The sequence below is a fragment of the Lasiosphaeria miniovina genome, assembly GCF_030549165.1.
Source record: "Lasiosphaeria miniovina strain SMH2392-1A chromosome Unknown B0T26scaffold_4, whole genome shotgun sequence".
NCBI lineage: Eukaryota > Fungi > Ascomycota > Sordariomycetes > Sordariales > Lasiosphaeriaceae > Lasiosphaeria > Lasiosphaeria miniovina.
Window position 1 is genome coordinate 4010618 of NW_026848223.1, and position 23682 is coordinate 4034299.

The following is a 23682-nucleotide window of genomic DNA, read 5'->3' on the forward strand; positions in this document are numbered from 1 at the left end:
CCCTGGTCCCGTTTCTCAGCCGGTTGTTTATGACTTGAGTTTGATAGAACAGGCCATCGAATCTATCAGAGATCAGGACATTCCTGTTCGTGAGGAGAGCAGAGCCAGGATAAAGCCATCGTATAAAGACCATGAGAAGAATAAGAGGAAGACGAAAGACGGTACCTGGGTGACTGTCGAGCACATCCCGCCATGGACAAATCCAGCGTGGCAAGACCTGGAACCCATCCTGATCAAGCAGGGAAAGGATACCGTGAGCATGAGACGTGAACCGATGGCGACTCTGCGGCCTGCCTTACGAGAGGGAGATAAGAAGAAGAAGCCGACTATGTATGCGCAACGATTCGGCATCAACTCCCAGGCACGCCCGATTGGACGCTCCAGGATGTCGCCAACGCGATCGACAAGCCGAAAAGTTGACACTACATTTCCGGGAATAAATATATCGACATGGCCGACGTCGAGAAAAAAGCCCGTGAACTTGGCGGCATGGGAAATTTCATCGACTTCCTTGCCAAACACAAGGGCCAGGATAACCAAGATGTCTATTACTATATGAAGAAGTTGATAGCCATGATGCACGACGACGCAGATTATCAGAGAATTTTCTATCCCGAGTTCACAACCGACGAGGTAGGCCCGACTGCCAACACGGGTACCAACTGGCCGAGTACTTGTACATACAGATGGCTGACGACATGGAACAGAGAGAGCGATCTGGGCTCGTAGTCATGGCCAACCACATCAGAGCCAGTGACATGTCTCTCGATTCGGACTTGACTGGGCCCCTGCACCCGCTTTTAGAGCGACATCGATGGGTCAAATGGTTAGAGGATCGCGGAGAATGGAGTGGTGACATATTGCCAATGTACTGGTTCGACCTATTTGGCGCGACGGGAGAGCTTTCGGCGGTAAGCAGCACCTCCCCCCCCTTTTTTTTCACTGACTGGGCCGGGACGCGACAGACACTAAAGAGGAAGTGATTGATGGTTAGAGCAACGAAGTCGTATGCATGGCCATGCAGCCCGCACTCTAGCTCGTCTCGCGCGTCCTCCGAGGTGGCCATCCGTTCTGGCGAGCTGTTCTCGATATTTACAGCCGGCGCCCCATTACAACGACAGGCAGTGACGGCCGCGACCCCCCTGCCAAACAACAGGCGGATAGACCCCCAATGCAGCTAAAGACAGACTTTGACGCTGCCACACTGGGCCCAGACGCGACGGAGGCCAAGAATGGGGGATATGATTCTGTCGCGTCCGTGAACGGATTCCTCAATGACCGGCTCAGCATCTGTATTCGCAGCGGCCACAGGATGAGCGACGACATGCCCGAATACAATTTTAAGCATATTTATGGCCAAGCAAGTACGCGGCTGCCAAGTGATGCCACAAAGGCGTACATTAGGATTCAGATCGCGGCCGAGGCCTTGTGGCCTCTGCTCGTGCCCGTCTTCAACCAGGCCGAGAAAGTAGCCTGCTGCCTCATGCTAGCGTCTACTATTCTGCACGAGCTGGCGGTAAGTCAGGACCTAAGCCAAGGCTGGCTAGCCACCTTATATATACACCCGATAGCTTGATGTTCATTTGCGAGTGAGTTTAGCACGCTGCGCATTTCGCCGGTGGCTTGCTGTGCAGACATGCCGATGCCCCCCCAGCCGACCTCCCCAGACAACTCCAGGGCTTGAATGACGCTGCGCGGCGAGCGCTCAAACAGCTGTTTAAAACGGGACACATGGGCTGGCAAGAGCCATACTGGGATGACGAACCCGTTGCGGAGCTGGGGTGGGCATTCGAGAAGCAAGTAGGTTCGGTCCTAGTCTTACTATAACTCACAGTTCTAGTTTCTCGGGCCTGCTAGTTCTACGACTGACTTCCCCTTGCACGGAAAGCTGTGGGGCGGAGGGGCACTGCCGGAGAATAGTGATAATTGTGCTAGGCCTTGGTTTGTTTACCCCTTTGGCGGTCTTCGTCTTTTTAAAAATCACCTAGCCGACTAACTAGCAACTACTAACTAGTAAATTACCTCTATTTCAAGCTATGGCCGTCGACGTCTGTTTGGAGAGCTGGCCGGGTCCAGGCCAGCGTCAGAGTCAAGGCAAAAGCGAGCAGATATTGCTCACCCTCCACTGCCTATCGAGACATACATGTCGTTTGTGCCCCTCGAAAAGCCGATACGATTCTTCAAGGAAGAGTTATGGTCGGAGGCATGGCCAAAATATGGCCACCGGGCACTCAATCTCTACGACGGGGGGCAAATCTCTGTTCTCACTCGAAGGCAGAGGCCTGCGTCGGCTGACGTGTACCGCGCGTTTGGCCACCAAGACGGTCGGTTGATGATGGCTGCATTAAGCCGCCTGGAACAGGCTGGCTACCCCATCGTTCATATGTACCTGACGCAGATGATACTGGACCGACTGCAGCCCGCCACTGCAATGCGGAAATGGAGATACCTCAGCAATGTCTGGCCCCTTCGCTCCGCCCAGCTGAACAAGCTTCTCGCAGTCTTCAACACGCAGTCGATTCTGGGATCCCGGGCGTGCCTGAAGCTGGTAGCTCTAAACTCGACACGCGCCGTCAAGACCACCGCCTCCGCCGACATGAAAAAGGCTGTGGACTCTGCCATCGGCACCATCACGGATATCCACAACTTCCTCGTCGAAGAGATCCAGCAAGCCCAGATCCATGTGCGAGAATTCCTAACCGCAAGTGTTGGCCTGCGCCAAGACCTCTACAAACTGGGTGGGCTCCAACTATACCAGGTTCTCCACGACGACCTTGAGGAAACGATCGACTACGTCGTTAAACATATCAACGCCATCCTCGGCTGCGTAGAAAGATTGCGCGGGCCCATTGATCTCAAGCCCCTCGCCGTCAAGCTGCGCGTCGCTGCAAGTGAGCTAGCCAGGACCGGGACGCTCTGCCGGGACACTAGCAAGTTCCTCAAGCCGGGTACCCGCTACCTGACAGATACGGGCCAAGTCTTCGACCAGGGCCACCAGTCCCTAGAGACAGTTGGCCACAGCCAATGGCTCAAGCGTGTCGAGATCTTGGAGAAGATGGCGGCCAAGGAGATTCTCCTTGCGCCGCCCGTCGTCCGCGGTCTCATCGAAAAGTTCTTCGACGTCACAGGCTTCTCCAGGCCGCCGGACCCGCCCGCCTCCGCCAGTGAAGAGGTCGCCAACATTAAGGCCAAGATCAAGAGCATGGTGGCGAACCGGAGCTTCGGGAAAACACCGTCAAGATGGGATGCTACTGCCAAAGTCTTTGAGTCCGTCCCGCCTGCCATCCCCCTAATAGGACCAGAAGGTAGATGTAAGTACCCACCCGTCAAACCCCCCTTGCCTGATGGTGACGCGGGCCAAACTCGGCACAAAAACAAGCATATTTGGTTCTGACCACGGCTGAGGGCAGCAAACCTTACCACATATCCGTATGGAAGCGGCCCTTTCTGGAGCGGGTTGCCTGGCTCCAAGGCCCCATCGGTCAACAGCGTAGCAGCATCGCAAAAGTGGTACGATGAGCTAGACAAGTGGGGCGCGAGGGCTCCCTCGTACTCGCGACATGTCGAGTCAAAGGTGGAAAAGGAACTGTAGGACAAGGGCGTCACCGATGATATGATTCAGAAATTCTTCGGCGCCACGGCGTACAAGCAGTCCTTGATGAACCCGGACCAGGTTGCCAAGGATAGACTCCGTGATCAACGGCAGCTCCAGCAGAGTCTCAAGAAGAGCCAAGGAGTGAGAACCGGGGGGGGGAAGCCAACAGCAGCCTAAGGAAGCACACGAGCAATAGCACCGGCGAAAACGACGGCAACGGTGCCGGCAAGCAAACCGGCGGGAGCCCCGACAGGCAAGCCGGCGAGAGCCCCGGTAAACAAACCACCACGAGCCCCGGCAAGCAAACCGATAGGAGCCGCAGGAAGCACAAAAGCAGGGGCTCCGGCAAACAAGCCAACAGGAGTCCCGCGGAGCACGGCGGTAGGGCCACCGGGACACATGCCGACAACAGCCCCACGCTGACCGAATATGCCAGGCGGTCTTGCCCAGTTAGAGGCTGAGATCTTGGAGGAGGAGCGGAAAGCGGGCAAAACACCACAGACTGGGGGTAAGCGGAGGAGGGCTTCCAGATCCTCAGCCGACGAACCACCCGCCACAACAACAACAACAACAACAACAACAACAACAGACGTCCAGGGAGCCGGAGATCAACGCCTGGCTGGCAACAAGTGACGAAGGCTGAAAGAGCCCACGGGCCAGGAAGCGGAGACTGGGGTGGCGGTGAGCCCGACTGAGATAGCGGTGAGCCCGACAGGGCCGCCGCGCAACACGCCGACAGCTCCTCCTCGCCCGAGGAACTTCTCGCTAGGGAGCCTGGCCGCGGACCTGATGGATATGGATATGGAAGCGAGCGAAGATCCGAAACCAGAGAAGAAGGGCGCTAAGAGGAGGAGGGATCCCGAGTCCTCGGACGGCGAGCCGTCAGGCGCAGGCCCAGGGGCCGCCAAGGATAGACGGCGGGCCAAGGTGAGGCGGATCGAGCTGATCCCCAGAACCAGAGCGGGACAGCAAGGCCGCTAGGTCCTTCTGCTATATCAGTCAGGCTGAGGAGAAACGGAGAGGTGCGGGAGGAGTATGATAACGCGGGGGGTTGGTCATTGATAGGCTGTGTGAGTGCTTGGTCTCTAAGTACGTATTTCTCTTTGTTTTTTCCAATTTGTCCGAAGGTAAAAGAAAGGGAAGGAACAGGGGAGTGAAGGAAAAGGAAAGGAGGGGAACCCACTAGGAAATAAACAAACCAAAACCCCCCAAACAGTGATATCGGGAGTTATAAAATATTAGTTCGTTTCTCTCTATGCCCCTTACACCACAGCCTGCGACAGTAACTCGCAAAGACTGAATTCCAGGTGCTTCCCTCTGCTATCCGTACCCGTCAGCCCATATCGAATCCTTTGGTGGCTGTGGAGGGAGACCTGGAGAAAATATTGCATTGCATCTGGCCGGCAAAGAATCTCCCTCCTCCCGTCACTCCTCGTCCCCCTGCAATCTTCCGGGACCCTATGTAAGACGTACCACGTTTGCTTGCAAGGTCCCTAAACACCAGCCTTGATAACACAACGAAATCAAGATAAACAAAGCCCCAAGTGTGCCAAAGACTGAATTCCCACCCTAGCCTAGTTTCCTTTTCCGTGTTTTCCCGCCGCCCCTTAATCGTGCTTCTGCCTCTTCCCGTCATTCTCCGGATTGACCGGGTCGCCCGTCGGCGGGTCGGGCAGCTCGTTGGCGACGGCTTCAGCCTCGGCCTCGAGTTCAGCCTCTGTCTCCTGGTTGTCGTTGGCCTCGCCTGTTGTTGGATGCTCGGCCGCAGTCGTCACTTCCTCGTCGGGAACCGGAGGGAAGAATATCCTGCAAAGTGAGAGAGAGCAGACGCCTTGGTTAACGGACGTTGTTCTCGGGAGACCCCAAGATGCGAGGGAGTACTGGACGCAGACTTACGGCACGCTCTCGTTGTACGCATCGACATCCTTCTTCTCAAACGTGACAAAGATGACCTTGTCAATGCCGGCGCGGGCGGGGTGGTCGACGAGGAACTTGCGGACGGCGCTCAGGGCGGCCGGGGCGGCCCAGCGGCTGGGGTAGCCGTAGACGCCGGTGCTGAGGGCGCTGAAGGCGACGGAGCGGCAGCCGTTCTCGGCGGCCAGCTCGAGGCTGCGCGTGTAGCAGCTGGCCAGGGCCGTCTCGCTGGCCTCGTGCTCGCCGGGGTCGTACACGGGGCCGACGGCGTGGATCACGCGGCGGCACGGCAGCCGGTACGCGCCCGTGATCTTGGCCGCGCCCGTCTCGCACCCGCCCAGCCGCTCGCACTCGCGCACCAAGCCCGCGCCCGCCGCCCGGTGGATCGCCCCGTCGACGCCTCCGCCGCCCAGCAGCGACCGTTTCGCCGCGTTGACGATGGCGTCGACCCCTAGCGTGGTGATGTCGCTGAGCACGACGCCTACGCGGTCATTGAGCGCCTTGGACGGCGCTGGGATCGTCTTGGGCCCGGCCAGGGTCGGGCGTGGCTTCGTGCCTGCCGGCGCCGCTACCAGCTTGTGCAGCTTGTACAGCAGCGACAGGGTCGGGATGTCGCTCGCGTTGATGACTGTCATCTTGACCAACGGGCGCAAGGGCATGTACAGCGTACTGTGACTGGCGTGTAGTGGTGCCGTGAGCGTGGAATTGTGTAGTTGATTGCGCGATGTGGAAAATCGAGGAGAGCAGAGCTACGGTAGGTATAGGTCCCCAGGTAGGAGGTAGTTTAATTTTCTGGCTAACTCGGTTAACTGGCGGCACGCAGTCCCGCGACCGAGCTGTTGCCCGCTGATGCGCCTGAGCGATGACGAAAGCGGGGTGTTAGGGCGCTCGACGTCCTGATCAATGGCGGGGTAGTGGCAAAGTGCTGGGGTTAGGGTTGTGATTGGATCGAAGGTCACCTCCACACAGTCCCATTGGCCCCACATTTACGCCTTTATCTTATCTCGAAGCCTGAAACCCGATCCGGTCTCTGCCCCTCTGCCCCTCTGCCCCTCCAAGCTAGCTCTGACAATTAATTCTGCCGTTAATTGTCTAGACTGACTCACCCGACACAACCCATCGGCCCTGCCAACCCATCGGCCCTGCCAACCCATCGGCCCTGCCAACCCTCACCGATTGACTCAACCTACACTAATTCTCTGTCTGCAAATAGCATCGAGTTCACGAACCTCGACAGCGGTGCGACCTCTTGCTTCAAACTTTCACCTCAAGTCCAGGCCATATCGAAATTGCCCTAGCAGCCAACCATGGCGGACGCCGTAACTGATGCCACCTCCAAGCTCCAGCTTGGAGAGGCTCCGGGCGACAATGTGCCCAAGCTCATGCTCGACGAGGAGACTGGAGAGATGGTCTCCAAGGGCGAGCTGAAGAAGCGCTTGGCCAAGCGAGCAAAGAAGGCGACTAAAGAAAAGAGCAAGGAGTCAAAGAGCACCCCTTCCGCCCTCGATGCCCAAGCTGCGGCCACGGCAAAGAAATCCAAAGACAAGCCCGAAGACGTGCCAATGGAGCCGGAAGCCATGTTCAAGCAGGGCTTCCTGAACGATGTCTACCTTGAGCGCCCCGTCAAGCCCGTTTTGACAAGGTTCCCGCCTGAGCCCAACGGCTTTCTGCACATTGGCCACTCCAAAGCCATTGCAGTGAACTTTGGCTTCGCCAGGTATCACGGAGGCAAATGGTGAGTCTGTCCGTTTTTGTTTACCACATTTCCAGCATGGTCTGACCCTTGATGCATAGCTACCTGCGATACGATGACACGAATCCCGAGGCCGAGGAAGACGTCTACTTCACAGCTATTGCCGACATGGTACGGTGGCTTGGGTTTGAGCCTTACAAGATCACATATTCGAGTGACAACTTTGGAAAGTTGTATGAGATGGCGGAGAAACTGATCTCGCTCGGCAAAGCCTATGTCTGTCATTGCGACGGTATGTTTTCCGAGGCAATTGATGCCCGACGGTAGATTTCTGACTTTGTACGATGCAGATGACGAGATAAAACGTCAACGCGGCGGTGAAAAGGGGTCGAGCCCCCGATATCGGTGCGCTGACGCAGACCAGTCCGTCGAAGAGAACATGCGGAAGTTTCGCGACATGCGTGACGGCAAGTACAAGCCCAGAGAGGCTTTCTTGCGCATGAAGCAAGATGTGAGCTCCCCAGAAACGCTAGCCTCTGAAGCTTCCTGACGTCCCTAGATCACCGACGGCAACCCTCAGATGTGGGATCTTGCTGCATACCGTGTTCTAGACAAGCCTCACCACAGAACCGGGGCGGAGTGGAAAATATATCCCACATACGATTTCACACAGTGAGTTACTAGCCACTAGCCTCCGCAACTTTCCCCTTACTGACCAGCAACACAGCTGTCTCTGCGACAGCTTCGAAAACATCACTCACTCGCTGTGCACCACCGAGTTCTACCTCAGCAGGGTTTCCTACGAATGGCTGAACAAGGAACTCGGGGTTTATGAGCCAATGCAGCGAGAATACGGACGCCTCAGCTTATCTGGGGCCGTCCTCTCCAAACGCAAGCTGAGAGAGTTGGTCGAGAAAAAGTTTGTGCGAGGTTGGGATGACCCCCGCCTCTACACGCTCATCGCAGTCCGTCGAAGGGGTGTCCCGCCAGGCGCGATCCTTGAATTTGTCAATGAGCTCGGTGTCACGACCACAAACAGCATTATTCAGATCGCACGCTTTGAGCAGACAGTCCGGCGTTATCTTGAACGCACTGTGCCGAGGCTAATGCTAGTCCTCGACCCGGTGCCTGTGGTCATTGAGGACGCGGACGATTTAGATGGCACGGAGCTTACCGTGCCATTTTCTCCCAAGGCCCAGTCAGCCATGGGGGATCACACGATCAAGTTTACTAAGACGGTTTATATCGATCGATCCGATTTCCGGGAGGCTGATAGCAAGGACTACTTCCGCCTAGCACCAGGCAAGACAGTTGGCCTTCTCCAAGCCCCCTTCCCCATCAAGGCCACCAGCTTCACAAAAGACGAAGCCACGGGCAAGGTCACTGAGATCCGCGCTGTCTTTGATCGCGAGATCAAGAAGCCCAAGACGTACATCCAATGGGTTGCTGCCGAGGGTTCTGGCTCGCGAAAGTGCGAGGTCCGCATCTATAACTCGCTATTCTTTTCGGAGAACCCGGCATCGGCCGAAGGTGGGTATTTGAACGACATCAACCCCGACAGCGAGGTTGTTTATCCCGATGCAATGATTGAGTCCGGATTTAACGAGGTCAAACGACGCGCCCCTTGGCCTGAGGCAGCTGGCGAAGGCAAGAGTTCAAGCAGCGGCCCCGAGACTGTACGATTCCAGGCAATGCGGGTAGCCTACTTTGTGAGTCCCTCAACCCCGCATCAACGGGCCAGCATGGGACTTCAGCTAATAAGCGATGTAGGCACTGGATTCGGATAGCACAGATGAAAAGATCATCTTGAATCGGATAGTATCGCTGAAGGAGGACAAAGAAAAGAGCTAGAGGGCGACCGGCTCGAACGGTCTCTATGATGAGAAACGAACTTTGAAATGCGACAGCTTGTGCTGGTGTTTTAAGGGCCTTCAAGGCATGGCAGATTATCGATACAGCGCGAATAGACGGACGACCGAGGAATAGAGATGAAATATTTATTGCCTTCTCTTTTGTTTGTGTGGAGCGATTCGGATTCCCAGCCAACATGCGTCCGGCGATGGGCCCAGAGGCCGGGAACGATCTGCCAGGGGGGTCAAAGTCAGGCAGGGACAGGGCTCCATGGCTCTTGGGCCGAGTACATATTTTGGGTGTGTATCAGCCACCTAGGGAGTCGGGCCACAAACGATCGTCAAGCACCCCGGAAAGTCTTCAGTGGAACATCGGAATAGATCAAGATTCATGCGATCTCGACTCGGTGAGAGCGATGACGCACAGACCAAACCCCGAGTTTCTGTGACCCCTGCCCCTGAAACGGTGCAACGACGACAACCCCTCATACTAAAAATGTAACGAGCTTGGCAGAAGCTGACCGACCGGCGGGCGCAGAGGAGAAAAAGAGACTCTCCTGGGCACATAGTCTTTAGGGTATGTATAACTATAGGGTGTTTATACACCTTCCTTCCCCTTCGCTTTCGTTTTACTTCTTTGTGGCCCAGATTTCCCCGCACAATTGACTATGCAGTCTCTCGTGGTAGGGTCTCGTCCCGTCTCCCATGCTCCGTGTCATGCATCTCAATGGCACGGGCCTCCGCGAAGCTGGGACATGAGACAAGATCCAGACATCGACGCTCCGTGGGTCGAGGGTAAATGTCGTCAGCCAATTGCTGGGCGGCAGAGGCATGCTCGCCCCCCCTGGACCTCATCTCGCTGCCACCGGTGTCTGTGTCTGCCATGTGCCCCGTCCTCGACGCCGTCCCAGCTCGTACATTGATGTACGGCCCCTCCACAGACGCTTCTCCAATGCGGCAGGGTGAGTGAAACGGGGTGGCGCCCCCGCCAAGTCGAAGCTCGTCTCTGCCTCTTGCCCTTTCCAGCCTTACAGGACCCTCCGGCCTCGTGGGTTGCTGCACTTTGTCTGCTTTCTCGGTAGTAGCCAAGCTGGGCTCTCTCCAAGCTGGGCATGGCTCCTCCATCCCGTCGCCCTCTCTCTCCACCTACTGTGACAATCGTGACGATCATTCATGGGGCCCGTATAGGCCACTCTCCCTCCCGTCACCCTTTTCCCCTGAGGAAACCAACATCGCTTAGTCCCGTCAAGTCGACCTGTCCGCAATTTTGTGTTGCTGCTCCTGTTTTCATCCTTTCCAGATCTTCTGGAGATTTCCCGGGACAAGTTGTGCCGCTCATATCAGGATTGAACCGCCCTCTTTGCCGACAAGTCAACTATCGCCAGCTGGCTCGAGAGGTTGCTGTTTGTTGCTGCTTCTTCACTCGTTCGACCTATAGCGGCATCTCGGCGAGCACGAATCGCGATGTTAGCTTCCTAGTGAAGGGCAGCGAGAAGGTCGACAACCACCACCCCAAGAGGCGGCGCGGGGCTTGGACTGGCGAAGCTGGCCAAGCAGCCTGGCCGCTGATTTCACCATGTCATACCAGGAGTATGCACAGCTCGGAAAGAACACCCGGCGGAATCGCGACGTCGCGCAAGCTCCGCGGACCCGACCCGACCGGCCGTATACGGGCTCCATCGTGTCGTTCAGCGTACCACGCAGGGGGACGCTCCAGAGCAGCGCGTCGAGCACCTCGTCCGACTCGTTGAGTCCATCCAACTCGGCCTCGCAGAAGGGGGGCGATGGGTTTCCCGCCGACCAGTGGGATCATGACGCACATCAGCACAAGCTTGACCAGCTGAAAGGGCTCGAGTCGGGAATGGAGAAGAAGCCAGAGCTGCTCGACGTAGCTCTCCCGTGGCGCCCCTTTTACCTCCAGCGCAGGATCCTGGCCTGCTTCGCCGTTGTCTTTGCCGGGCTCGCCGTGACAATCGAGGCACTGTACAACCACTCGGCCAAGAACTCGGGCCTTGGAACCGCAGACCCAGCAAGCCGCTATCTTTGGAGATTTGCGCCGACGACTCTTCTGACAGTCATAGTCGCGCTTTGGAGCCGCGCCGAGTACCAGACCAAACATGCCGCGCCGTGGATCCGTCTCTCCAAGGGCCCGGCCGACGTGGAGAGGACACTGCTGCTCGACTATATCGCCATGTACCAGCCGTGGGCCATGATCCAGGCCCTCAAAAACCGAGATTACGTGGTGGCTTGCACCACAGGCGTAGCGCTGATTCTGAAGATGCTAGTCATCATCTCGACTGGCCTTATCACGCTCACCCTGGTGGACATGCCCAACCAGAGCATACCCGCCACGCTGGAGACGGCGTTTGTCAACAACGCGACGGTCTTGGCCGACGCAGGTCCTCTGGCGCTTTTCGCCATGGTCGGCATACAAGAAGACGGCGTTGCCTATCCTGACGGCGCCTCGACCAATTTCGCCTACCAGTGCTTCTCCTCCGACGTTCCCCTGGGGACAACAATAGAGGCTACCGTGGACGGCTTCTCTGCAGGGCTCGACTGCGATGTCGCGCAGCTGAGTCTCGCGGGCGTCCAGAACATCCAGGGCACCCAGCAGTTCAACACGTCCTTTTCTGCTGCGGGATGCACCGTTGCAATGCCAATCTCGAGTGAAAACTTTGTCGCCCCTCAAGGGTCTGGCAGGAACCAGACAATGTATTTCGCCCGGTTTGGCCGGGGAAGCTGCGGGGGTTCCGCCAGCGCGAGCGACCAGCGCATCGTCATCGTGTTCGGGACGCAAACCATCGATGCACGGTCACTGCCGGCAGACCCGTCGACAGCAACAGGTCCCATTAGCGGTAGCATCCCCCAGTCCATGCACCTTCTCTGCAAGCCCACGTATGCGCTCGGCCGGGTGGATGTGACCAAGACCGACGACACGGTTCTCCGTGTTGCGCCGGCAGCTGCGCGGCAGGACAGGGTGCTGAGCAACGTGCAGCCCTGGGATCTTGCCGAAACATTCTTCTCTTCGTACAAGACGGACCTGGCTGCCGAATATGCCGACACTACGCCGTGGTTTTACCAGCCTCGGGTGGTTAACGTCGATGCCGCCATGTTCTTTGCCATGGATCTCCAGTTTAGGACGGCCGGGTCTCCCGCTGCACCCGCGTCTCTCCTAGACCCCACGACGCTCACGGGGCTCGCGAGCAGCTACTTCCAGCAATATGCCGTGCTGCTGGCATCCAAGTCGCTGGCGCAGAGCAACACCTCGGCAATTACCGCCACTGCCTCGCTCACGACCGAGAGGCTTATTCTCGGCTCTCTTGTGACGCAGATAATTGTTTCTATGCTCGGTGTATGCGCCATTTTGACCGTTATCGCACTCTTCCTTGTGCCGAGAAGTGGATTTCTGCCTCGAGATCCAGGCACCGTCATGGACATGGCCGTCCTGCTCGCCAACAGCCGCGATCTGATTCAGGCACTACGAGGGGTCGGAGGAGCGGACATGGCGACAGTCCGGGACAGGTTGGCGGGCTCCAAGTACGCCACCGGCGTCGAGCCGTACGAGCACGCTGCTTCCAACGGATCCGGCTACTTCAAGATCCTCGGAGGCCACAGCTCGTCGGACCTAACGCCAACCTACGTCAAGTCGACAGAAAAGTTTCCCTACCCGGCTCTCCTGCATCCGGTGCAGCGTTTGACTGCCTTGTTCGTAACGGTTGGGCTCATTGTGGCCCTCGACCTCATGTTGCAGACGTCTGCAAAGAACGGAGGCCTTGGCGACGCCGACAACAATGACGCATACCTCTACCTGCTTTGGAGCGTCATCCCGTCGCTGATTCTGGGTCTTGTGGCCGCGTACTTTGTTGCCGTCGACCTCACGCATCGGGTGCTCGCCCCGTATATGACTCTCAGACAGGGGGGCGCCTCGTTTGAGCAGTCCATCAGCTTGAACCTTGCCGACAGCGCTTCCCCGATCGTATTATACCGATCGTTCAAGTTGCGCAACATTTCCGTGGGAGGGGCGAGTGTGGCGGCGTTCATGGCCTCCCTGTTTGCCATCTTCACCGCGTCCCTGTTCTCGGCGGCCACGGTGCCCGTCACCGCCCCCTATACTCTGCTGAGCCAGGACTTTTTCTCGCAAACGAACGGGATACCCGACGCCAGTTTCTGCACCACATGCCAGAATGGCACCATTCTAGCGTCGCTCGTGCTGAACGGCAACATATCGTACCCCGACTTTACCTTTGAAGACATGACCTTCCCCACTCTCGCTCTCATGGACGACGACGGTGACCTGCCTGACGACGTCATTGTAACCGCCACGGTCCCAGTGGTGCGCCCCATCATGGCGTGCAAGATGTTCTCGCCGTCCCAGATCACGGCCGCCATTGCCACCTCGACCACCACCGCAGCCGGAATCGTCAACCCCCTGCGGATAACCCTCGCGGGCGAGGCGGCGGACAGTGCAACGGTCATCAGCACGGCGCGGCGTCTCGATAGCTTCGGAAACGCAACCAACGCGTCCCTGGACCCAAACGCATTCTTTGGGGCAGGGTCGTACAAGCCCATCGCGACAGCAAACGGCGCCGTGGCGCACTGGACCTGGGTCTGGGGCCAGCTCGCAGCCGCCGGCACGAACCAGGCCTTGGTCAAGTTTGTGTCGGCGCTCGCGTGCAACGAGACCATGGAGCAGGTCAACGTGGTGACGCGCTACGTCGGCGCCGGGCTCGACATCGACCGCACCAACCCGCCCGAGCCTGACGACGCGACCATAACACCGGTGTTTGTGGGCATCGACGGAAATCTCAACTACAGCGACCTGGTCACGCTGGAGCAGACTCCCCGCCACCTGTTAGACCCCTTCTTCGCCTCGCTCGTGTCGTCGCAGTTTGCCATCCCCGCGCCGGCCCTCGGCAGCGCCGACGCCACCACTCTGCAAGCCGTCGCCGATGCCATCACATGGCAGCACAAGCTCATCCGCGCCCAAGTGGTCAGCGCGTGGAACCGGCGGCCCACGGTCTCGAGAAACACGACGGACCAGGCACTCGTGTTTCCCAAGGACACGGCCGGGGCCGTCATGGGCAACGCGACAGCGCACGTGTTCCAGGCGCTGCTGACGGTGACGAGCCTCGACAGCGGGGCGCAGCGGCGCGTCGTGCAGGACATGGTGTCGACGCGCATCCTGCAGGCGCTGCTGGCGGCGGCGCTCGTGTTCGGTGCGGCCTCGTGGCTCGCGCTGCCCAAGGCCAACGACGTGCTGCCGCGCGACCCCAGCAGCATCGCCAGCGTGGCTGCGCTGCTCGCCGACGGCAACATTTTTGGGTTGCTCGGCCGCGGCGCCGAGTGGCTGCCGCCCGCCGACCTGCTGGCCTTCTTCCGCGACGGCCTCCACGTCACCATGCGCTTCCAGCTCGCATGGGAGGACGCCCGGTCTCCGCGCTCCCGCCGCCGCGGCCCCACGGGCTCTGCTGCCAACGACGCCGCCTGGGCCAACGCCGCCAAGGACCAGGTCTTTGCCCTCAGCGCCATCCGCACCGGCGGCTGGGGCGGCGGCGAGAACGTCGGCCTCGGCATGCAGGCCAGGGTCGGCTACGCCCACCGCGGCCGTGTGCGCGACTGGGGGTGGAGGACCTGATCCTGTCTTGTCTTGTCTTCCGCAGACTGTGAACCTATCCACCCACCCGCCCAACGACCGGGTTGTGACATGTATATCTCTGAGGATGTCATCCTCCCTTCTTTCTTTGCCCTCTGTCTCTCGTCTACGTCTACCAGTTTCTGTTTGTCTCCGTCCGTACTTTTGAGTGATACCTGATTGCTTTCCCCCCCCCCTCTCCCTCGCGCAATTCACCTACCCTCCATCCTCTTTTTTTTTCCCCGGACTGGACGAGAAAGGAAAATACCTGGCTTTTTTCTTCTTTTTCTTTTGGGAAAATAGGTATGGAACATGTTTTGGGTCAACTTGCATTTTAGGTTCTGGGTCTGGCTGGGCTGGTTTTGGGAGGCTGCATTGTGGAAAAACACTCTGTTTTTGTTAATTTTTCCTTTTCCGTGGATCGGAGAAGAAGCACCGAATCCCGCAGGCAATTAACGTCTGGCTTGGGTTGGTCGAGGCTCGAAGGGTGATTGCTGGTGAAGTAGTGCGGATAGAGTCGAACGGCTGAGTGAGCTGAGAGTGTGTCGAGCTGAGAAATAACTATTATATATTGCCATCCTTTGCGGGGACGTTCTGTGCAGGGTATGTGATTAATTAGGCGATGTTGGCGTTTATTGGCACTCTTGTGCTGCCACAACTGACACTCTCCAGAAGCAAACGCGACTAATTGGTTTGCTTAGACGTAGCATGTGAAGTGGAATGGAGGCGTTTAGTGATTACTAGGTCTAGAACTGCCTAGGAGCGTCTAGTTTCATCTTAGTTCTAGTTAGGTACCTTGGGCACCCATTTAGTTGTTTGTGCCTCAGGGAACTGGACGCCGTGACTGTAGACTCAAACAAGCGAGCCACAGCGCCGTCGACGAGTTCTAATAACATATGAGTTGAAAGACGATATTATATGCGGGACTCTCCTCGGATTCTATCCGTTAGCCGTTCAAACGATAGCTAAGTGGACTCGGTCGTCAAGGTTTTTCATGGCTGGAAACGCCGAAGTTAAACGCCAGAAACAGAGGTGGTTCATTACAACCCAAACGCAAGAAAAGTTTAAGCCGCAAAGGTTATACACTCCATCAAAGAGGACAGTCGGCATCTAATTAAAGAAACTATAAGACCAAGCCATCGTGCCACTCTCAGCACGGAGCCTGCTCTCAACAAGCAAGTTCGCTCGAATCAATATCCAGAACCAAGGACAAACAAACACACCATCAACCCGGAAAGCTTCGCCGCCGCTCTAGCCTCGACACGCAGCTCCCGACATCATGTGCCTCCTGATCAAAATCGAGTACTCCTGCTGTAAGGCCGCCACCACAAACCAGACCCTCGTCGAGTGCCAACTTGACCCCGAGCAGTCCTGCACAGGAATCACGGTGCACAACAAGACCTTGAAGTACCCAGCCAGCTGCTGGAAGTGCGAGCAAAACCTCGTAGCGCTGCTCACGACCCGCACCGGAGATGCCCGGCGCATGCTCGCAGAGCACCACCACGAAGCAGCCGGTGTCAGTGGGCCCGACACCGAGGCTGACGCCCAGGCGCGCGAGATGGACCACCTGGCCGACCAGCTGCTACTCTGCCTCATTGCCGACAGGGTGAGAGCCATGAACAAGTTCAAGCGCTTCGTCTGCGCTGGCAACGTCTGCGCTGCCGCCGCCGTCACGCCCCTCGACTACGAGAAATATGTTCTCCTGGTTGTCGACGTGGTTGACGTCGCGCTGGGCTTCATCTACGACATGCGCGGCGACGCCCGTGGGGCGGCGTTGCCTGATGCGGAGGGCTGGCTGGATTGAAGGCGTAGTTGCTGTGGGCATGCTGTGGCTTCTGGGTTCAGTGGGGGGTTCATGGTGTCGGGAGTTTGGGTTTGCTTCTTGTATCTGTTGGCTGCTCCATTAAGGTTGCAAGGTGGCGTGATTGGAAGATGGGAAAGATGAGCTGTTCAGTGTGGGGAAATGGACTTTTACTTTCCAGCTGGAATTCTATTCGGTTCAAGGTTGGGCAGATGAGATTGGGCTAGACGGCAATAATATACCCATTAAGTAGGTAGGTACGCTGATGTCGAGGGTCCTTTGGACCGTTGACTGCGAATCCTTCCGAGTCCAGGCTGATATGCTGGCCGAGGTCTGCCTTGACGGCGCCTGATCCACTACCTACATGTTTAGTACTACTTTAAGCAGAAGAACGGGGTGTTGGAAAATGGGATTTAATTACCATATAGAATGTTTGCCGCGTTTCCAAGAGAGAAGATCTAAACATAGTGTAAATGTACTTAGCGGCAAGAACATGAACGAGTGAGTGTACGGAAGAAATGTCTCTGCTGCGACGACTTGCGACAATTAGAGGGAGAAAGGGGGTGGGTTGGTTACCAGCGCACGCAGGACAAGCCAGTCATCACCAGCGAGTTTGGATCGGCACGGCATTTGGAACTTGGTTTTTTTCGTTTTGTCGAATAGATGAGTTCGATAAGGTCTAAGATTTCAGCTATAAGAAGTGGCACAAGCTGTTCTTTCAGCACCCATCATCATCGCAATCATCACACATTTTCATATCAACCCTCGATCAAAGACGGATCACACAAAGATGGCCCTAACGAGTTACGAAGAGATGAGGTTGCCGAGTAGGTCGAGGAGTTGAGAGTTTCGGCGAGCAGCTAGAATGAGACCAAAGTCAGCCTTGTGCTGGCCGATGAGCATTGACAAGGCGTGACAAGGTTGTCGAACAATTTTATTTCTGTGAGATATTTATTTCAACCTGCAAATCGTTTATCGGTAGGGCCCACAATAACACCAGGCTTGCATGCATCTATTTCAAATTTCCAACTCCTGTAGGGCTCATATTGCAATCATGTAATTATTGCACAGAGTTCTCAGGCCAAGAGGACGAAAATGGAATCCTTTGGCCAGATGGGCAGCTTCTTCAATATATCAACCTTTGGCTCTCAATTTAACCGCTTCGTTGTTCGTGACAGATATCTGCTTTATCAGGGGTTATCACGATGGAGTCATTTTTAGGCCAAATGGGGTCTACATAAGCAGAAAAGTGGGCCCCCGATAAGGGGCAAAAAAGGCTTAGCCTTTTTTTTTTTTTTCCCGCCGCAATTTTCTGTTCCGTTGGTTTCATCAGTCCTCAGCACCCCCAACGACGCAGCGAGGATGGGAGTGGCTGTGGGCCGGCGACGGCCAACCATGACCACCAGCCTGCCCAATCTACACCAAGTTTCCGAGTTGGAATTAGTGTCCGCACTGGACAACCTTATCGCCATCTACTGTCCCGCGGCGGCGGCGGCTTCCTACAGTTCGGCTTTGTACAAGACTTCTCACAGGCCGTTCCAGCTGGAGGCCGAATCTTCCCCTCTGACCGATTCGGGATACAACTCGGGCTACGCGTCCGAGGACGACGATGAGGGTCAGGAGAGTCCAAGTGCTGCCCTCGACGAGGATCTCCGCGTGATTCGCGCCGATGACATGAAGCGCAGGTGCACGATCCGCTGGCTGGAGCGGTTCATTGCCAGTGCCGATGGAAATGATGATGATGGGCCTCGGTGCATTTTCGCCTTGGACGACGTGCGCCACCTGGCCGTAGAGAAAGCAGCCGCCCTGCTCGTGGCATTGCTGAACCCTGTGGGAAGGGACGAGGAGGATCAGGAGGCGGAGGATGCAGAGGACGGCGGCTTCTGTCGAGAATTTTCCTTTGTGTGCGGCGATAAGGATAGCATCTCGGTCCGGCTCAACGATGGCCTCGCGGGCACCAAGGACGACCACCTCGACGTCGGCCTGCAAACATGGGGCGCCTCGATTCTGTTCTGCCAGATGATGTGCGGCGCGCCGTCGCAGTTCGGGCTCGCGACAGAATCCTGCGGTCTCTCGCCACGCATTGTCGAGCTCGGCGCCGGCACGGGGCTCGTCAGCTTGGTCCTCGCTCAGCTGCTCCCCCGTCTAGGTTTTGACCAGCCGGCGGTGGTTGCAACCGATTACCGCCCCTCCGTATTGAGGAATTTGCATGACAACATTGCAGCCAACTCGTCTTCAAAGATTTCGATTCCAATAGTGGCCCAAACCTGTGCGCTTGACTGGGCACAGACCGAGCTCGATCCTGCGTGGCCCCTGAAGGGCGACGGGCTGGCCGATGTGCTGCTTGCGACCGACGTCATCTACGACAAAACGCACACGGCTCTGCTGCACGGGTGTGCATCGCGGCTGCTGGCAGCAGACGGTATCTTCTGGCTACTTCAGACTGTGCGGCAGAATGGGCATCTCTGCGAAGTGACTGAGACGGTGGAGCAGGTGTTTGGGAAGGGATCACCCTCGGAGAGTGGGAGCTCCGCCAGTCGCTCACTGACCGTACTCGAATTAAAGAAGATTGAGCGGCGAAACGGAGTTGGGCGGGGGGATGAGTCCTTTTACAGACTCTTCAAGATCGGCTGGGCTTAGACTACATTTAATTAGACTGGATTCCCTGATTAGAACTAGAGTAGAGGTACTTAGACGCGAGGTTAAACTCGGGCTTAAAGCAGTACCCGGCGTGCCTCGAGAGAGCAAACCGTCTCGATACGAATTTACGAAACCAATAACAGACCCTGCCATCAAAGGTTCCGAGAATTTCGAGGGACTCGAAGAGTCGGGGGTGACTACCGAGGTAATAGTTGCTGAGGGCTGGACGCATCAAACAAGTCCAATAATTTTGTAATACCAGACGCTAATTATGTGACATGAACCTGTTGCATATTCCTCCAATAACATGTAAATAACCCAGCTAGTGCCCGACTATGTCTCGCCTCGGAACAAAACCGCATCCTCCCCAACTTGCTTCTCCAACCGTCAAAGCCGAGCCGAGCCTGCTAGTGGTTGCAATACGGTATCCCCCCCGAGTTCGGGGGCCAATAAGGGCACGAGACCTTGTAAGCGGCGATGCCGCCATCGGGCTCCCAGCAGCCCAGACCCGACACGACGCCGGGGTCGCTGCAGGTCTTGGTCTGGAAGAGGGTCAGGATGCAGTAAGGGTTGAAGCCGTATGAGTGGACCGTCGTGTAGACGACGGTGCTGTTGTAGAAGTTTTTGCAATCGCCGCAGCCGTCGCCGAAGCCGACGACCCAGATGGGGCCCGTGCCGATCGGGCAGCCGGCTTGCTCCGATGTGGCGAAGCCGCCGAGCGTCGGCACCCGCTCGCCGACGGCGGCGGCGTTGGCGGTGCCGATGGCGAAGACAGACAGAGCCGTGAGAAGGACGGTGAGCTGCATTGAGGATTTTTTGTTTTGTTGGGATATTGGTGTTGGTTGAGTAGTGTATTCAGCAAATATTACTAGTAATGACTCGAGGGTCGAGCGGCTTTTGTTGCGAGACATTGATGGGCAGCTCTTGGGGCTTTATAGAGGTGTCGAGGATGACAGGCCACCCAACTCGCACCTCATTGTAACACCATGCTCTCTACACCAACACGTCTTGGCTGAGGCTGAATTAGGCGAACAGAGCGGTGCCCAGCCGGAATATGCCTCAATACGAGCGCCACCCAGCTTGGCGGCTGCATTATCACACGAGACAGTCAGGGTGGCCGTCGGGTATCGCGTGATGTGGTTGGCTAGCGCTGCCTGCTGCAGCCAGCCAATACCACCTCATCCCAAAACGGCAAAATGATACATCAAATCCATTGACAGAAGATGCAAAACTGCGTGGCCTCGATTGGACTCGATGTTCAATGAATAAATATGGGGTAGGAAAGCACAGTGCAATTATCCAGCCGGAACTAAGAGTCATCTGAGATATGTGCAAAATGAAGATAAAAAAAAAAATAAAAAAAAATGGAAAAGTGTGATCCTTGACCAAATTCAATGCTTTGGCCGGAGCCGAGGTCAGGCCCAATTCGCACAGCCAAACCGTGCTGACTCGCCAACTTGTCCCGGCTGGTATTTACTTCTTCGCCTTCCAGGTAATAGCCCACCGCTCGGAAAGAGCCAAATCAATCGATTGTTCTAGACCCAGGGCCTCCCGAACCAAATCCTCCATTTGTCTTCCGGAATGCGGTGCCTCGATGTTGTGAAAAAGCATAAAGGATCCGTAGATAGCCTTGATAGGCAAGAAGATACAAGAGGCATGGCGCCATCCGAAGTCGACGAGTCCGTTGCTGATGTGAGCGAGTGCCTGCTCTCCCTCGAGACCAAGGCTCTTGGCCTCCTTTTCCAGTTGTCCGACCTCCATTTTCCACGTGTTCTCCATGCGCATCAAGAGCTCGCCGAGCTCTTTGGCCTTGCGCGATATCCCAGCTGCACAACGTTTGAGGTGCTTCAGCACCGTCTCCAGCTCCTCGGGGGGTTGGATCAACCAAGCCAGGCAATTACCATGTGCTGGGAGAGCTTCGCGCTCCTCGTGTTCGTTCAGGCCGTTCTCCCAAGCTTCCAGCGCCGCCCGGCATCTCGGCTCTAGAATGCGCCCAAGGTACCCTCGGGCCGTCGTGGCGCAGAATTTCCCGACTTCGTCCAGCACTGGCGATTGCGCATTGAGACTGTGCTTGTTTGCTAGCTCGGCAAGCGCGGATATGGCGCTCTCCTCGAGCGAGTCGAGATACTACTCTGTGCAGCCGGGACACATGACGGGAGCGTCGACCTGGTATTTCTCCTCCGTGTTGCAACAGGGCCAGGTCTTGTCTTTTTTGCAGTACTCGAAAATGCGCGGGAAAAACCGTTTCCGGGGGTTTCCAGACACTTGGATATATTCCTGCGGCTTCTTGCACGCTGCGGTTGGGCACACTATCCTGAAGGTGTAGCACATGGTGTGGCCGATATGGAGCCCGTTGTGGTAGATTGCCAAGGGCGCAGAGATGGGGCTGCGGGCGGCGCTAGTTCGAGACGTAGTGGGAGGTGTTGCCAAGAGTGTCAGGTAACAGGCGCCTGTTTTGTCTGTTGGTGTAGCGGTCCACTGCAAAGGAGATGGGGTTGCGAGCGGCGTTGGTTGGAATATTGGTGGGAGATGCGAGGGCGATGCGGTATTGAAAGATGGGGGCCCGTGGTGGGAGCATCAATCCCGGGCTGGATTGCAACTCTGTCTGTTTGGCTGTAGCGGTCAATTTTTACATTTCCGCGCCCGCAGATTGCCGCCCATTGCCCTAGCTCTGCAGGAGCTCGTACCCGATTTGGAGTCGATCATGTGTTCTGGTCAGTGCTTGAGCTAGGGCTCTGAAAGAAGTCAAATTATCAGATTAAAGGAGTAGTTAGGACAAATGGAACCAGGAATTAAGGGCAATAATTATCCGACCATCACATCACACACAATGGTGATTCAAGAGATGGGAAGGTAGTTGGGTGAGTGGCTCCAACAATTCCTCTCACGTCTTCCATTTTACGCGACCTAGCCGGCAAATCTCGTGGAGCCTCGTGCCTTGGATTAGACTGAGAATTATTAATGGTCAGGGGTTCAGGGGTCGGGTAACAAGGGGTTCGCATCGGGGCGTATTTGTGATGTGGGTTTTCCCCTATGTCCTGATCAACGCGACAACGTAATAAAGCAAATAGGGTTTAATAAAAAAGTGTATTACATGTAGCCACCCACCATCCAGTCAAGCCAGCCAAACAAGTCAGTCAATCAAGCTAGTAAGTCAGGTTAGTTAATCGGCCCATCCGCGGTCAAGCAGAGTATGCCAGGTGTTGCACGTGATCGAAGTTGACAGCGCATTGAATTGTCTGTCTAAAAAGGTCTAGGCCATTTTACCTAAAAAAGTAAACAAAGAAAATCTAGTAGTACTATGTACATATACTAGGCTTTTAATAAAAAATAATCGCTATTTTTCCCATTCGGGTGCATCACAAGCTTTAGAGCATTATAGAAGAACAACTCGCTGAAGCTATGCTATCTAAGATACAGACTCTGTCTGCTATCTAGGGGAGCTTATGTGGAGGCGTTCCGAAAAACCTAACCCGTCGTGCTGGAGAGGGAAGAAAGGAAGAGAAAAAAAGAGGATAGTAGGCTGTCTAGTGTTCACTCCTTCTTGGGGCTCCCGGCAGCCATCGATCCAAGAATCTCCGCAATCCAAACCTAGCCCGGCGAAACACAATTTCATCAACCCCAGGGAGATAGATGTTCGCGGTGGTCGCCGTCACCCACATCAAGGAAGTCCTCCACTTCTTCTATAGCCTCAGTACATTCCTTAAGCCTCTCGAGAATCTCGGGACCATTGATGGTAGGGTCTGCTGCTGGCTGCGTATCGAGACTGCTTGCTCCCTCAAGCCCGGCTACCATAGCCTCCAACTGCTATTGCTCGACCAAAAGTTGTCCCAGTCTGAAAGTCTTTGAGGTAATCGCCGTTGCATACTTGTCGAGATCGTTGAATCGGGGGAGCGGCGCGGGGGGCTTGAAGTCTTCAAGATCCCACTTAGCAAGATCCGGCTGTAGTTGTTGGCGTCCAGCTTCTCCACCCAGAGTCCCACTGCTTCTTCCTACATTTGAGCTTCGATGATCCAGAGCAACGGTTGGGGTGACGGAAGTTGGACTGGAAGAGATTCCCACGGCCTCGAAAAGTGATAAAGAGAAAAGCAATCCTCAGGGGGGGGTACCTAAATTATGGCAAATCTCACTTGCCCCGGCCGAGACTTGGCGATTTGCAGACCGCGCACCCACAAGGCTTAACTTGACAGATGGTCCATTGTATCTCGCGTGATTCACTACTCCGGTAATTGTGTCGTCTCTTTTGCCTCTCTCGCCGTTCAACCTTGGTATTCTTAATATCTCCTACCTTCTCTATGTACTTCTGCCTGAAAACAGCCTAGAGGTATTTTTCCACGTCCAGCTCCATGAGAGGCAAATGGAGGTAGGGGCCGTTCTCAGAAAATGCCGTGACAAGTTGCTCAATCACCTCCGTTTCATGCTTGAGGATGAATGCGGCATCCTTGCCACCTTGGGGTTGCAGAGATTGAAGTCCAGAGTCCGCAAACGTGTCGCGCATCTCTGGGAGTTGATGGCCTACGAACCTTCAATGTCCGAGTGTATGGGTATCTTGCCATC

At 56.1% G+C, this 23682-nt stretch overlaps 8 protein-coding genes across 8 annotated transcripts; 5 read left to right on the forward strand and 3 right to left on the reverse strand.

The window, feature by feature from the left end:
- Positions 1 to 861: 861 nt before the first annotated feature.
- Positions 862 to 3581, forward strand: B0T26DRAFT_309272 (uncharacterized protein). The gene is made up of 5 exons (XM_060434300.1): positions 862 to 911; positions 995 to 1516; positions 1600 to 1800; positions 1889 to 1941; positions 2035 to 3581. The coding sequence occupies exons 2-5, from the start codon at positions 1172 to 1174 to the stop codon at positions 3392 to 3394; spliced, it is 1959 nt and encodes a 652-aa protein (XP_060296731.1). The 5' UTR covers positions 862 to 911; positions 995 to 1171; the 3' UTR covers positions 3395 to 3581.
- A 1621-nt stretch (positions 3582 to 5202) lies between these two features.
- On the reverse strand, positions 5203 to 6144 carry B0T26DRAFT_647868 (uncharacterized protein; the record flags this gene model as incomplete). The annotated part of the gene is made up of 3 exons (XM_060437946.1): positions 5203 to 5298; positions 5371 to 5401; positions 5492 to 6144. 3 exons carry the CDS (start codon positions 6142 to 6144, stop codon positions 5203 to 5205), a joined length of 780 nt encoding a protein of 259 aa, XP_060296732.1.
- Positions 6145 to 6567: 423 nt separating this feature from the next.
- Positions 6568 to 9151, forward strand: B0T26DRAFT_309289 (tRNA synthetases class I, catalytic domain-containing protein). Its single transcript, XM_060434301.1, has 6 exons — positions 6568 to 7244; positions 7304 to 7494; positions 7553 to 7713; positions 7762 to 7874; positions 7930 to 8911; positions 8973 to 9151. The coding sequence occupies exons 1-6, from the start codon at positions 6817 to 6819 to the stop codon at positions 9051 to 9053; spliced, it is 1956 nt and encodes a 651-aa protein (XP_060296733.1). The 5' UTR covers positions 6568 to 6816; the 3' UTR covers positions 9054 to 9151.
- Positions 9152 to 10940: 1789 nt separating this feature from the next.
- B0T26DRAFT_595672 (uncharacterized protein) lies at positions 10941 to 14474 on the forward strand (the record flags this gene model as incomplete). Its single annotated transcript, XM_060435600.1, has 1 exon — positions 10941 to 14474. A coding segment is annotated over one exon (3534 nt), but the record flags the coding sequence as incomplete, so codon positions are not given.
- Positions 14475 to 15849: 1375 nt separating this feature from the next.
- B0T26DRAFT_802917 (uncharacterized protein) lies at positions 15850 to 16488 on the forward strand (the record flags this gene model as incomplete). Its single annotated transcript, XM_060447071.1, has 1 exon — positions 15850 to 16488. The coding sequence occupies exon 1, from the start codon at positions 15964 to 15966 to the stop codon at positions 16486 to 16488; it is 525 nt and encodes a 174-aa protein (XP_060296735.1). The 5' UTR covers positions 15850 to 15963.
- Positions 16489 to 17365: 877 nt separating this feature from the next.
- Positions 17366 to 19422, forward strand: B0T26DRAFT_711411 (uncharacterized protein). The gene has a single exon (XM_060442035.1). The coding sequence runs from the start codon at positions 17848 to 17850 to the stop codon at positions 19123 to 19125; it is 1278 nt and encodes a 425-aa protein (XP_060296736.1). The 5' UTR covers positions 17366 to 17847; the 3' UTR covers positions 19126 to 19422.
- A 110-nt stretch (positions 19423 to 19532) lies between these two features.
- B0T26DRAFT_751932 (uncharacterized protein) lies at positions 19533 to 19931 on the reverse strand (the record flags this gene model as incomplete). Its single annotated transcript, XM_060445452.1, has 1 exon — positions 19533 to 19931. The coding sequence occupies one exon, from the start codon at positions 19929 to 19931 to the stop codon at positions 19533 to 19535; it is 399 nt and encodes a 132-aa protein (XP_060296737.1).
- A 496-nt stretch (positions 19932 to 20427) lies between these two features.
- On the reverse strand, positions 20428 to 23623 carry B0T26DRAFT_872265 (uncharacterized protein; the record flags this gene model as incomplete). Its single annotated transcript, XM_060447960.1, has 4 exons — positions 20428 to 21234; positions 21292 to 21523; positions 22994 to 23067; positions 23462 to 23623. 4 exons carry the CDS (start codon positions 23621 to 23623, stop codon positions 20599 to 20601), a joined length of 1104 nt encoding a protein of 367 aa, XP_060296738.1. The 3' UTR covers positions 20428 to 20598.
- Positions 23624 to 23682: the final 59 nt, after the last annotated feature.

Coding starts and splice junctions, on each gene's coding strand:
- B0T26DRAFT_309272 (XM_060434300.1), top strand. CDS start 1,172: ATGCAGCTAAAGACAGACTTTGACGCTGCCACACTGGGCCCAGACGCG. Junction 1,517..1,599: donor CTATTCTGCACGAGCTGGCG/GTAAGTCAGGAC, acceptor GAGTGAGTTTAG/CACGCTGCGCATTTCGCCGG. Junction 1,801..1,888: donor GGTGGGCATTCGAGAAGCAA/GTAGGTTCGGTC, acceptor TTGCACGGAAAG/CTGTGGGGCGGAGGGGCACT.
- B0T26DRAFT_309289 (XM_060434301.1), top strand. CDS start 6,817: ATGGCGGACGCCGTAACTGATGCCACCTCCAAGCTCCAGCTTGGAGAG. Junction 7,495..7,552: donor CTATGTCTGTCATTGCGACG/GTATGTTTTCCG, acceptor TGTACGATGCAG/ATGACGAGATAAAACGTCAA. Junction 8,912..8,972: donor CAATGCGGGTAGCCTACTTT/GTGAGTCCCTCA, acceptor TAAGCGATGTAG/GCACTGGATTCGGATAGCAC.
- B0T26DRAFT_711411 (XM_060442035.1), top strand. CDS start 17,848: ATGGGAGTGGCTGTGGGCCGGCGACGGCCAACCATGACCACCAGCCTG.